Genomic DNA, 13,774 nt, shown 5'->3' with positions numbered 1-13,774 from the left:
TCCAAGACGAGGGATGTTTGCCATCCTTATGTTGTACTTCGTATCTGCTCATAAATACATCTGTAGGGTAAAAAGAATTAAAATACATTGAAAGATCAAAAATGAGCAGTAAAGAGTCGCTGACCCCTTTCACTGGACATCTCATTTCACACTGAGCTCTTTGCCTGGGAGCCTGGAGCAGGTGGAGGCATCTCCATTCACTGAACAGGCCCACAGAGAGGACACTCTGCTGGCCCGTTGTATGTATCATCCGATCTAATCCCAACAACAGCCCTGGGACGAGGGCACTATTAACATCCGCTGTTTATCGGAGATGCTCAGAGAGTTACACAGCTGCCGAAGGGCTTCAGGGCTCTTGACCTCCACAGAATCTGGTCTTTTACTGCCCTGGGATGTAAGCACATTTTTCTTAAGCCAGCTTTCTCCTCTGTCTCCTTTGCAACTTGTTCTGTCCTCAAGGGCCAGGATTTTACAGCATCATTAGAGCCCTGTGTGGCCTTGAACTACTCTTGACCAGTTTTTTCCTTACTTCCATGTTCTCTCTGGACACGGTTTCCCTTAGGTGTAAGCAGGGGCTGTGGACACCCCTGGGGCTTTTCTGATCAGTCAGGAACTCAGCTGCATTGAAACTCTGGATAAATTGTTTTCCACTATGTATTAAAGACGCCAGTTAAGAACTCGGCCTGTAACACGAAAGGTTAGCTGTTTGAACCCACCCAGCAGTATTATGAGAGGAAGAGGTGGGGCTGTTCTCCTGTAAAGATTACAGCCAAGAAAAGCCTATGGGGCAGTTCTACTCTGTGACATGCAGTCACTATGAGTCAGAGTCAGAATCGACTCAGCAGCACCCAACAACATCTATATTCTGCAGATAGTTTTGTAGTTCTATTGCTCTTTACCACCCGATTGTTTTAGACCTGATTTTATAATTGACAGAACGTGTAACTCAGATGTACTTTCTTCTTTTATCCTCTCCAGCCCTGGGTTCCCTGAGACCTCCTGCCCCCCAGGGATCGGGGAAACAGGAGCCCTGTGCCTTTTTTCCTGCTTCAGTCTCCTTGCTTCCTGCTTCTCCTGTCCCACTCTGACCTCAAGTCCACAAGAAGTCCACTTGCATCAGGTGCGGAGGCACCCAATGAGGGGTTACACTGAGAAAGCGAGGCCTGCCCCTAGCTCCTAATTCCTGCCCTGCCTGCTGGGGGATTGTACTCAGCTGCCTGTTTCTTGTGTCCAGTGTCAGCCTCTCTTGGATTCTCTCATTTTGCGGGAGTTCCTCCAGCCCATCTCCTCTAGCAGGATCTATCAGGTCCAAGTTATCAGGCATCTCCTCGCCCCAAAGCCTGCAGGACCCCCTACCTGTTCTCAGTTGCATCCACTTTTGTACTCCTGATACTTTCGACAGCCTGGATGATTTTTTTTCCCCCCGTTTTAAATTTTTATTGAAGTAAAATATACACACAGAAAAATGCACATATTCTAAGTGTATATAAAACCCAAACTCATTGCTGTCGAGTTGATTTCCACTCATAGTGACTCTATGGTACAGAGTAGGGCTGCCCCATAGGGTTTTCCAAGGAGCTGCTGGTGGATCTGAACTGCTGACCTGTTGGTTAGTAGCCAAGCTCTTAACCACTGCACCACCAGGGCTTCAAGTGTCTATGGCCAATGTATTTTCATAAACTGAAGGTACTCAGATGAAGGATCAACATTACTAGGACCGCAGAGACTCCCGTTCCCTTCCAATCTTTAACTCCCCGAAGCTAGTGAGTGGCAATAGCAGAGATTAGTTTTGCCTGTTTGTATATTATGTGAGGTCTACAAATCCCATATACTGTCTGGCACCTTTACTATTTGTGACATTTATCCATATTGTCCTTGTAGTTGTACATCACGTATTCTTCTTGCCTTGTCATATAGCATTCCATCATATGAACATAGTGTAATTTATGTATCCTTCCTACTACTGGATATTCAAGTAGTTTTCCAGTTTGGGGCTATTACAGCCAGTATGGCATTGCCTTTCGTTAACACATATATGCATTTCGGTCAGGAATATCCAAACTTCCCCCTGCAACAAATGAGTTCGTTGCTCCACACCCTCACCGGCTTCATTTCTGCCATTCGGGCGGGTGTGTGGCGGCACATGACGATCTTCTTGAAAAACAAACTTATCATTGCTTTCTCCGTAAGAATCAAGGTGAAATTCCTTCACGTGGCCTTCGCACCTCTGTGATCTGGTCCCTGCTTCAGCTCCATCTGTGTTTAGATATGTCTCCACTCCTGACACGTCATGCTCGCCCTCTTCCCACACTTGGTGCTCACCATTCTCCCATCGACACAGGGCCTTGCACACAGCAGTCATCGGTTGTCACATCCTCGGGTCAAATCCCACTATGATATGCTCTCCTGGCTTCCGTTTTATAGTTTGATTAATGCCCTTCTCTCTTCAGGCTTTCAGCTCCCCATACAGAAGGTGTCTGTTCTCACTCACCACTGCACAATGTGGGACCTGGCACAGAGCTGGAGCTCAGAAGACTGAGACTTGGACGCAGTACTTGTTGTCTTTGAAGACATTTCATGGTGGAGTGAATATTACATTTTATATGCATTGGGGCAGTGGCAGGCCTGAAACTACTGACACAACTTAGAGGATGACAGAGATGCCATTTGGCTGTACAGTGAAACCTGTTAGAGCTGGAACTCGATGGATTGTTTTTCCAGGTCTCACGTTTTCTGCCTTTGACAGGGTGCAGTTTTACACTTTTCTATCACTTGTGTTAGTAGAAAATATTTGCATTTTCCTTCTCTGACAGGTTTCTACCTTACACAGGTTCTGGCTTTTGCAGGTTTACTGTATATTAATCTGAATGTGTTCTGTTCTGCAACCTTTACCATTTATTTCCCAGAGAAACAATCAGTGTCAAATCACACTATTTAAGGTCTATTTGATTGTAACATTCAAAGAGTCTGTGTGTCTCTCGGGCAGGGCTGTCTGCACCATTCTTAAATGAAGGACGTGAGACTGACTTTACTGGTCTCACTCCAAATGGAGAAATGGGCTACAAGACTCCACCAGAGGGGTAAATTCTGAGATTTTGGTTTCTCTCTTTACACAATCAGGGGAGAGAGAGGAACTACTGCCCCGTTGCAGCAAATCCACTGGCAAGGGGCTGAGGCTTTGCTGACTTCTTGGCCGTGAGCAGCTCCTGTGGGACACTGCACAGCTTCTCCAGGGCCTCGGTCTCTGGGCGAGGGCCCTGGGAACATCTGCCGCCTTCTCTTCCAGAGCCTCTCCCACTGTGAGCTCGTCACAGACGACGGGATCCTGCACCTGAGCAACAGTACCTGTGGCCACGAGCGGCTGCGGGTGCTGGAGCTGGATAACTGCCTCCTCATCACCGATGTGGCGCTGGAGCACCTAGAGAACTGCCGGGGCCTGGAGCGCCTCGAGCTGTACGACTGCCAGCAGGTTACCCGCGCTGGCATCAAGAGGATGCGGGTAGGTGGCGGCGGGGAGGTGGTCACACCCGGCACAGTTCCTGACCAATGCGTGATTACATCAACAGTGTGGTTTTCTGCGTTCTTTCCTGAGCTGGTAGTTACGCACTCACCTGGCTACACAATAAGTCACCTTAGACTTCTTCAGAATTCCCTTGCTTAGACCTCGCCCTGAAGATTCAGCTTGCGCGTGCCTGGGGTGGAGGCTCCATGGAGTCTGGTGATCAGCACCCTCATAAGGTGGCCACGTTGAGGTCATTACTGGTACAAAGTAGAACGTAGTCTTGGCTGATTTCCAGGATAAGACACAACAGATTTTTATTTCCTTTCCCCATTCGGTTCATCTACATTATTTTCCTGCTCACTCTTTAAACTCAGACAATGTTGCATTTACGCTCCAGAGCAGCTTCGTCCAGGAGACTACAGCTGTCCAGAACTTCACTCATTGACACACGGCCAGTTACAACACGGGGGCAGAAACCTCTTCAACTTCCCAGTTTCCATTTGTCTTTAGAAGGTGCCGTGTGAGTCTCTGTACGCGGCAGGACTAGCTTTTGAGATTTTGGTTTCTCTCTTTCCACAATCGGGGGAGAGAGAGGAACTACTGCCCCGTTGCAGCAAACCCGCTGGCAAGGGGCTGAGGCTTTGCTGACTTCTGTTTTAACTATTTGCCGGGTGATACTAAGATGAACTTATCTAAAATGTGGATTCTAAATGGAGGACCATGACGTTTCTAGGATTACGACCATAATCCTAAAAACACCAAGTATGAGGACTATTCCACATTTTCCTTCCTTCTTCCAGGCCCAGCTCCCTAATGTCAAAGTACATGCCTACTTCGCTCCTGTCACCCCACCAACGGCGGTGGGAGGAAGTGGACAGCGACTGTGCAGGTGCTGTGTTGTTCTCTGACGGCAGCTGCTCCTCCCCAAGGCAGGGTGTGGTGTCCCTTCCTCCAGAGAAGACAGCCTTTCTCATCTACTCCACTGCTACCCAACTCTGATGATACTCCACTGGGAAAGGCTTTTACAGGTAAAGACTTCTGTGTGGGTTGCAGTAACTCTGGTGATAACTGTCACCTTTATCCTGCTGTAGTGCAATCAAGTCAAAGCCTTGTCAGTTAACATGTGGCAGGAGTGGTCTCAATGCAGCCAGGATGGTGTGAGAGGCCCCAGAGCTCCTAAGAGGTGGGTGCCTATCTAGGTACAAAGTCATCCTGTGGCCCTGTTGGCACTCCTCAGAACAGACCATCAGTGTTAGCACAAACTTAGCAGAAAAAATCGGCTGATGAGTTTGAGACTTAAGAAACCAGTGAGCTACTATAATTCACGATTCCATTTTTATTAGCTGGATTCTTCCACTTTGAAGACTAAATAGCAACTTTATCGAAGTGACTGTACTGCAAATTCGTAATGCCTGGTCATTTGATATGTAGAGACTCGTGTGGAAGGTACGCTCGTTGGTTTCCATAAGACACCAAAGAAATGAGGACCCTGAACTGGGTGAAGCAGGGTCTTCACCCTCTGCTTGTCAGCCTGTCAAAGACACCTCCGGGAACCAAAAACGAAACAGAACCAGTTCAGAGTCTGTGTTGCCTGACTGGAAGCTCTGGCATAGGGTACAGCACCTAGTGCATGTCTGTTAGCATGTCTGTTAAAGACAAGACGCTATGTCCACATCCCTCACAAACGGTGAGGGACCTAAAGAAATAGGACTGATTAAGGCTTTAAGTTTGTTAACATAACCAATTGGAAATAATGGATACATGTAGAATGGATTTTTTTTTCAAGTTTATTTTAAAATCTTAGAAATCAAGTTACATCAGAACTACTCAAAAATTTTACACTTCAATCTCAGATCAGTAAAATGTTGGCACCTTTTACTCATAATAATGAATAAATCATTGCAATGTTAAAAAAAATTAACTGAGAGGGTTTTATTGCTATAATCTTATGGCAGACAAATCTGAGCGAAAGCATTTTTGAAGTTCAGACTTTCCTAACGTTGTCTAAAACCTGATCTGACCTCTTTTCTCCCGTGGCCGGTTCCTGCTCTGTACTATTCACATCTGTGGTCTTTATTAAAGATGAGAAACTCATCGCTACTTTTGTTGTGAACTGGTGTGTTGTTAATCATAGCTGACCTTGCAACCACTCCCCCCAAAGAGAAGAGCCGGGAGCTCATGAGATGAAACTGCAAAAACCAGAGGGCATTTTTCCACACCCGGCAGCACCTCCATTAGCTGACAGATTTTAGAAGCAGCATTTTTAAAGACACACGGCCTCAGCCGTGCTCTAGGAGAGGGCGGGCGCACGCACGCACAGCCCCATAAACCCACTTAGCAGGATGGGCGGAATACGCACTCAAGGCTGAATGATTTCACTGCCTTACGAGCTGCACCAGTGTCCCCTGTTCTGTACTTTGTGACCATTCTGTGGGGAGCAAACACCTGATGCAGGAAGTCAGTTAACAGTGGATACGGATGCCGATTTGCTTCCATGATTATGAATTAATCTCCTCTTAAATGACCAGAGCCTCCTAAGCATTCTCTTTAGAGACAGGACACAGCCCGTTAACAGCGACTGGACTCGATGCTCAGTGACCCCTGACCTCATGCACAAAGTAGGAAAACCTCTTGAATCAGGGTTGCTTTGAGTGTGGGACCATTAAACAGGGATAACCTGTCCTCTGTTGCATCAACTTTGAGAGAACAACAAATTGAAAACCAAACGCACAGGCCTAGCTGCTCACAACATTTGGACCCCCGCGGTTCTGTGACTCACACAGGACTCGAGGTGACACTGCAGACATGGCAGAAACTGGGATTGTAAATGAGACACGTTTGCAAAACAATCGGAAAACATTTATTATACTCAAATGTGTACATCCTGCTGTTTAAAAACCAAGTAGCAAATTTGCTGGTGCCATAATTAACCTGTTTGACTGGGACAGACTCATGTTCCATACCACTCAGCACAGTTACGAATTTGATGAGCTTTTATTTTTTACTCCTAAAACCTGATGAGGAATTCAAATAGCCCACAGCATTAAGTGGCTTTTATTGTTCCATCAATCCTGAGACCCAGAAAGGACTGCTAAATAGACAAGCAAAACTCTAACACAAGTAAGAGAAGTTCACTTCTTTTCCCAAGTGATTGGTTCAGAAAACATGTGGCCATACACACGCAAAGGGGGAGTGACAGAAAGGAAAGCTGTCCTCCAGTAGGGTCTACAGCAGTTACAAGCATTTTGGAACTGAAGACAAATATGAGAGAGTGCCCCTTTGTAGTAAGTGGTTGACCCGCTTTATGAATTAAAGTTATTCATTCCTCTGAACAAAGATGGAGATCAAATGGTATATTCAAAGCCAGAACACCCGGGCAAATGGACAGAGATAACTAATTAAAACAGAATATAAGGTTTTCTTAAAAACTGGGTCTGCTACACCACAGGCCTCAACAATGCTTGCTGATGACTTTCGGGATGGCTCCGGGCGAGGGTGGAGAGAATGAGAAAACAGTGGATTCCCTTCGGGGAAGTATACTGGCAGACAAGCATTTGATTTGGTTAAAGAGGCACTCTTTTTTATTAATAAAGAGGCACTCTCTTTTATTAAAAAAGCAGCTATTACACGGTCTATAAAAAGCCCCTAATGAATAACCAGAATCTTCACCCACGATTGTATTAAGCTCAGTATTTGAGGATACGGGACTTTCATGGTGCATTTTAGTGTTCATGACGTCTAGTGTTCCAAGAACAATTCTGTCTTGTTGACAACGAAGCCTCCTTAACACCAAGTCAGAAGCCATCAGGTGTAATACTTCTTCCCCCGCTGAGGTCACCTGTTTTCAACATCTGGGGTAGGGCTTTAAAAATGTTTAAAATGAAAAGTAGGAAACAGCGTAGAAGGGGGCAGGGGGAGAAAAACCACTTGAGTTTTAAAGGTAATTGGGCTTCGAAAATGCGAAGTCAGAAACGAAAATGCTAAAAAGGGAAGCAGAAAGTTTTTCAATAAAAGTGTGACAAAGCAAAAACACACAAGTCTTGTACCTATTAGGATTTACACTGATCCTCTCACCAAGGTACTCCTGGTCATGCAGTCTGCGTCAAGCCCATCTTTCCAGCTTGATCTTCCCCGATCTGGCACGATCCCACCGACACACACACCTTAGACATGATTTCCTCTGAGAAGGTGCAGAGCCTGTCTCACCTGGCTGCAGGTCCATCATCAGCACGACGTCTCTCCACAAACAGATCCCATCCTGGCTCTGCACTGCCCCCGCCCACCCCACCCCTCCAGGTCAGCGTAAGATCCAAGCAATAAAAGCCAAACCGGCATAGAAAGGTAAATGCCCACAGTGAGTTTTTACATTCATTTCCAAACCCCATACAGTGTAAAAAGCAGCGAAGGCTGCTTCTAGGAACTTGATCTACTGGCCTCTGCCAGAGAAGCAGGCAGCTCTGTCCGCACCGGGGCCTCAAGCCGACGGTCTCACGAGGACGCTTGGCTGTGGCAGTGACAGGAGTCGCCTCTCATACAGCTCACCTGAAGGTCATCTTGTGTTTTCAATATGAAACATTTTATATGGTCAAATCCAATCCCACGACTTCTTGGATTCAGTCTTCACACACTTTTCAAGCGTGACTTTATTTGGTACTGAATATAGTTCAATCTACATAGGACATCACTTCAAAATTATGTGGATACCACCACCATTTTCAACTACAAAAAAAGGAAAAGGAAGTTTTTAGCCAGGCTTAGGAAAATAAAGACTACTGAATATTCCCTGAAATCTACAACCTCCTTCTCTAATAGAGCTGAGCTTTTAAAAATTCTAGAGAAAAAGAGCTGATTAACTTTCTCTAGCTCCTTCCTCTTCCCTACAGACAACTTCATATACACATTCCCTCTTTTAGACATTCTGCATTTTGATGCCTGACCCCTACTCCTCTTAGTGCCTCTGGTCTCAAGCTGCTCACCAGCTCTGTGGAATGGGGGCTGACAAGCAGCAAGCACACTGTAAGCATTAGGGGAACAAGAGGTGGAGTTGATGAAAATATCATGTGAGGGTGGAGGACAGTCAACTCTACAAATGTGTATTAACTGATGGTAGAGATATGAAGGGTGGAGCCAAGATGGCAGACTAGTCAGACACACTAAGCCATCCCTCTGCAACAAAGACCCAAAAAACCAAGTGGAGCAGATACAAACGTCAATCCTGGAATCCTGAACCTTCAGTGAAGACACAGAGTATTAGATCAGAAGCCACTGAGGAAAAGGAACTAACGGAAAACAGCAAACCAGTGGAGACGTGGAATGGGGGCTCCCTGCCAACCAGCAAGGTACAGTGTTGCCATCTTGGTATAAAGCCAGAAACACCACATGAATAGCACAGAAAGGCACCTTTATGGAATTCCCAACAGGAGATAAGGAACAGCACAGACACACCCAAAGCAAAGTAAGGCAATGTTTGCTGGCTGCAGCTCAGAAAGGGCCCAGACAGCCCACAGTACCAGAAGTACACACTCCTATAACCCCACCCTTCTGCTGAACAGCAGCAGCAGGAACTGCCCTGTTCCTGCACCCTCGACTGCCAGAGCCACAGTATGACTTCCCCTATCCCCCGACATCTAGCCCCATCCATCCCTCCCTCTAATACCCCTCGCCTCTCTCCCTGGCCCCACCATCCTGTGGCCCCAGGTGGAACAGGCACTGCTTCAGTCCTGCCCCCGCCACACAGCCCAGAGCAGAATCGGTGCCACAGACAAATGACCCATTCCCATTCCTCCTGCCCTGCCCACCCGGACAAGGTGGTGAGAACTACTGTGCCCACAGATGAGTAAGCAACGAAGCATGCCCGGTCTGCCCAGATGTAACCAAACACAACAAAAAAGCAGGATGAAACAAACCTACAATCAATAAAGAAAATAATATCAGCATATTCTGGAAACAGCAGACAGTATCAAAACATAAAAAAAGCAGGACAAGATGGCACCAACAAATGACCAAAATACAGCACCAGATGACCTTCCAGTAGAAGAAAAGGCACTGGAACGACCTGATACACAATTCAAAAGTCTAATATTCAAGCTTCTACAAGAGATTAGGAAAGCAATCATGGAAAACACCACCAACCAACCAAACCATAGCCAAAATCACGGAAAATGGACAAAGCAATAGAAGAACTCATGAAAATAATACAAAAACAAGATGTCAAAATTAGAAATCATACAAAAAACAGCAATTAGAAATCCAAAAGATAAAATTTTGGAAAAAGACAATGCAATAAAAAGTTTTAGAAACACATTTGAAAAAATGGAAGACAGAATCAGTGAAATTGAAGACAAATCCATTGGTGCCACTTTGAGGAAAAACTGGAGAAAAGGAAAGAAACCTAAGAATTACGTGATGATATGATACTATAGGGTCCCTATGAGTTGGAATCGACTCGACGGCACTGGGTTTTTTGGGATGATACTATATATACATAGAGAATCCTAAAGACACCTCAAGAAAACTACTGGAACAGATTCAGCAGTAGCAGGATACAAGATAAATATATAAAAATCAGTTGGATTCCTATACTCCAATAAAGAGAACTATGAAAACGAAATCAATAAAACAATACCACCATTTATAATAATAATAATAAAAAAAAAATAGCCCCCTCAAAATAAAATACATAGGAATAAATCTAACCAGGGATGTAAAGTATCTATACAAAGAAAACTACAATATACTACAGTAAGAAACCAGAAGAGATTTACAAAAATCAATATGGTGAAAATGTCAATTCTACTCAAAGTGATCTACAATATCCCTATTCACATACCAACAGGATTCTTTAATGAGATGAAAAAACAAATCATTATATGGAAAGAGGCCACAGATAGGTAAAGCATTATCGAAGAACAAAGTAGGAGTCCTCACACTACAGAGTGGCCATAGCTATGGAAGTTAAAACAGCCCGGTAATGGAAAAACAACAGACATATTGACCAGTGGAACAGAATTGAGAACCCAGGTGTAAATCCATCCGCCTATGGTCATCTGATCTTTGACAAAGTCCATTAAATGAGGAAAAGACAGCCTTTTTAACAAAACCCAACCAAATGGTGCTGGTAAAACTGGATGTCCACCTGTAAAAAACAGAACTCATACCTCACACTATGCACAAAAACTAACTCAAAATGAATGGAAGATCTAAATATAAAACTTAAAATGATAAAGATCATGGAAGAAAAAACTAGGATCAACGCTGTAATAAACTTGTTGCTATCAGGTCGATTCCGACTCATAGCAACCCTACAGGATAGGAGTAGAACTGCCCCATAGGGTTTCCGAGGAGCAGCTGAAGGATTCAAACTGGTGCCCTTTTGGTTAGCAGCTGAGCTCTTAACCACTGCGCCACCAGGGCTCCAATGCTATAGCAAGGGGCCCTAATACACAGCATAAATAGAATACAAACCATAACTAACAATACACAAAGACCAAAAAGTAAACTAGGTATCTGGGTTCTTCTAAAAATTAAACACTATGTGCTCATCAAAAGACTTCACTAAAAAGAGTTTAAAAAAAGAACCTACAGACTGGGAAAAACTTTTAGCTATGACGTACCCACCTAAGGTCTAATCTCTAAAATCTGTATGATACCTCAACAACGAAAGACAATCCATTTAAAAAATGGGCAAAGATACACAGAAAACCCTAAGGAATCCTCCAGAAAACTACTGAAACTAATAGAAGAGTTTGGCAGAGTCTCAGGTTATAAAATAAACATACAAAAATCACTTGGATTCCTCTACATCAACAAAAAGAACACCGAAGAGGAAATGACCAAATCAATACCATTCACAGTAGCCCCCAAGAAGATAAAATACTTAGGAATAAATCTTACCAAGGATGTAAAAGACCTATACAAAGAAAACTACAAAGCTCTACTACAAGAAATTCAAAAGGACATACTTAAGTGGAAGAACATACCCTGCTCATGGATAGGAAGACTTAACATAGTAAAAATGTCTATTCTACAAAAAGCCATCTATACATATAACGCACTTCCGATCCAAATTCCAATGTCATATTTTAAGGGGATAGAGAAACAAATCACCAATTTCATATGGAAGGGAAAGAAGCCCCGGATAAGCAAAGCATTACTGAAAAAGAAGAAGAAAGTGGGAGGCCTCACTCTACCTGATTTCAGAACCTATTATACAGCTAGAGTAGTCAAAACAGCCTGGTACTGGTACAACAACAGGCACATAGACCAATGGAACAGAATTGAGAACCCAGATATAAATCCATCCACGTATGAGCAGCTGATATTTGACAAAGGACCAGTGTCAGTTAATTGGGGAAAAGATAGTCTTTTTAACAAATGGTGCTGGCATAACTGGATATCCATTTGCAAAAAAATGAAACAGGACCCATACCTCACACCATGCACAAAAACTAACTCCAAGTGGATCAATGACTTAAAGACTAAAACGATAAAGATCATGGAAGAAAAAACAGGGACAACCCTAGGAGCCCTAATACAAGGCATAAACAGAATACAAAACATTACCAAAAATGATGAAGAGAAACCAGATAACTGGGAGCTCCTAAAAATCAAACACCTATGCTCATCTAAAGACTTCACCAAAAGAGTAAAAAGACCACCTACAGACTGGGAAAGAATTTTCAGCTATGACATCTCCGACCAGCGCCTGATCTCTAAAATCTACATGATTCTGTCAAAACTCAACCACAAAAAGACAAACAACCCAATCAAGAAGTGGGCAAAGGATATGAACACACATTTCACTAAAGAAGATATTCAGGCAGCCAACAGATACATGAGAAAATGCTCTCGATCATTAGCCATTAGAGAAATGCAAATTAAAACTACGATGAGATTCCATCTCACACGAACAAGGCTGGCATTAATCCAAAAAACACAAAATAATAAATGTTGGAGAGGCTGCGCAGAGATTGGAACTCTTATACACTGCTGGTGGGAATGTAAAATGGTACAACCACTTTGGAAATCTATCTGGCGTTATCTTAAACAGTTAGAAATAGAACTACCATACAACCCAGAAATCCCACTCCTCGGAATATACCCTAGGGATACAAGAGCCTTCACACAAACAGATATATGCACACCCATGTTTATTGCAGCTCTGTTTACAATAGCGAAAAGCTGGAAGCAACCAAGGTGCCCATCAACGGATGAATGGGTAAATAAATTGTGGTATATTCACACAATGGAATACTACGCATCGATAAAGAACGGTGACGAATCTGTGAAACATTTCATAACATGGAGGAACCTGGAAGGCATTATGCTGAGCGAAATTAGTCAGAGGCAAAAGGACAAATATTGTATAAGACCACTATTGTAAGATCTTGAGAAATAGTAAAAACTGAGAAGAACACATACTTTTGTGGTTACGAGGGGGGGAGGGAGGGAGGGAGGGAGAGGGTTTTTTATTGATTAATCAGTAGATAAGAACTGCTTTAGGTGAAGGGAAGGACAACACTCAATACAGGGAAGGTCAGCTCAATTGGACTGGACCAAAAGCAAAGAAGTTTCCGGGATAAAATGAATGCTTCAAAGGCCAGCGGAGCAAGGGCAGGGGTCTGGGGACCATGGTTTGAGGGGACTTCTAAGTCAACTGGCAAAATAATTCTGTTATGAAAACATTCTGCATCCCACTTTGAAATGTGGCGTCTGGGGTCTTAAATGCTAACAAGCGGCCATCTAAGATGCAGCAATTCGTCTCAACCCACCTGGAGCAAAGGAAAATGAAGAACACCAAGGTCACACGACAACTAAGAGCCCAAGAGACAGAAAGGGCCACATGATCCAGAGACCTACATCATCCTGAGACCAGAAGAACTAGTTGGTGCCCGGCCACGATCGATGACTGCCCTGACAGGGAGCACAACAGAGAACTCCTGAGGGAGCAGGAGATCAGTGGGATGCAGACCCCAAATTCTCATAGAAAGACCAGACTTAATGGTCTGACTGAGACTAGAGGAATCCCGGCGGCCATGGTCCCCAGACCTTCTGTTGGCACAGGACAGGAACCATCCCCGAAGACAACTCATCAGACATGAAAGGGACTGGTCAGTGGGTGGGAGAGAGACGCTGATGAAGAGTGAGCTAATTATATCAGGTCGACACTCGAGACTGTGTTGGCATCTCTTGTCTGGAGGGGGGATGGGAGGATAGAGAGAGAGGGAAGCTGGCAAAATTGTCACGAAAGCAGAGACTGAAAGGGCTGAAAAT

General features: G+C 44.2%; 2 protein-coding genes across 10 annotated transcripts in view; one reads left to right on the top strand and one right to left on the bottom strand.

Annotated features, from left to right (window-relative positions):
• Positions 1-7,752, top strand: part of FBXL2 (F-box and leucine rich repeat protein 2) — a 110,676-nt gene extending 102,924 nt beyond the window's left edge. For 4 of the 6 annotated variants that reach the window (XM_049871169.1, XM_049871173.1, XM_049871171.1 and 1 more), the window contains one exon: positions 3,287-4,384. In XM_049871169.1, coding sequence (XP_049727126.1) covers positions 3,287-3,661 — 375 coding nt within the window. In that variant the 3' untranslated portion in view covers positions 3,662-4,384. Of the gene's footprint in view, positions 1-3,286 lie in introns of all 6 variants that reach the window. The other 2 variants (XM_049871170.1, XM_049871174.1) reach the window with 1 other exon arrangement.
• A 32-nt stretch (positions 7,753-7,784) lies between these two features.
• The window catches only part of UBP1 (upstream binding protein 1), a 54,665-nt gene continuing 48,675 nt past the window's right edge, over positions 7,785-13,774 (bottom strand). For all 4 annotated transcript variants that reach the window (XM_049871130.1, XM_049871129.1, XM_049871131.1 and 1 more), the window contains one exon: positions 7,785-8,221. Coding sequence is in view for 3 of the 4 variants with exons in the window: in XM_049871129.1 (XP_049727086.1) it covers positions 8,184-8,221 (38 nt within the window). In the remaining variant the exon portion in view is untranslated. The remainder of the gene's footprint in view (positions 8,222-13,774) is intronic.

Source organism: Elephas maximus, chromosome 27 (assembly GCF_024166365.1).
Source record: "Elephas maximus indicus isolate mEleMax1 chromosome 27, mEleMax1 primary haplotype, whole genome shotgun sequence".
NCBI classification, from domain to species: domain Eukaryota; kingdom Metazoa; phylum Chordata; class Mammalia; order Proboscidea; family Elephantidae; genus Elephas; species Elephas maximus.
This window is presented reverse-complemented; position numbering and strand designations above follow the sequence as displayed.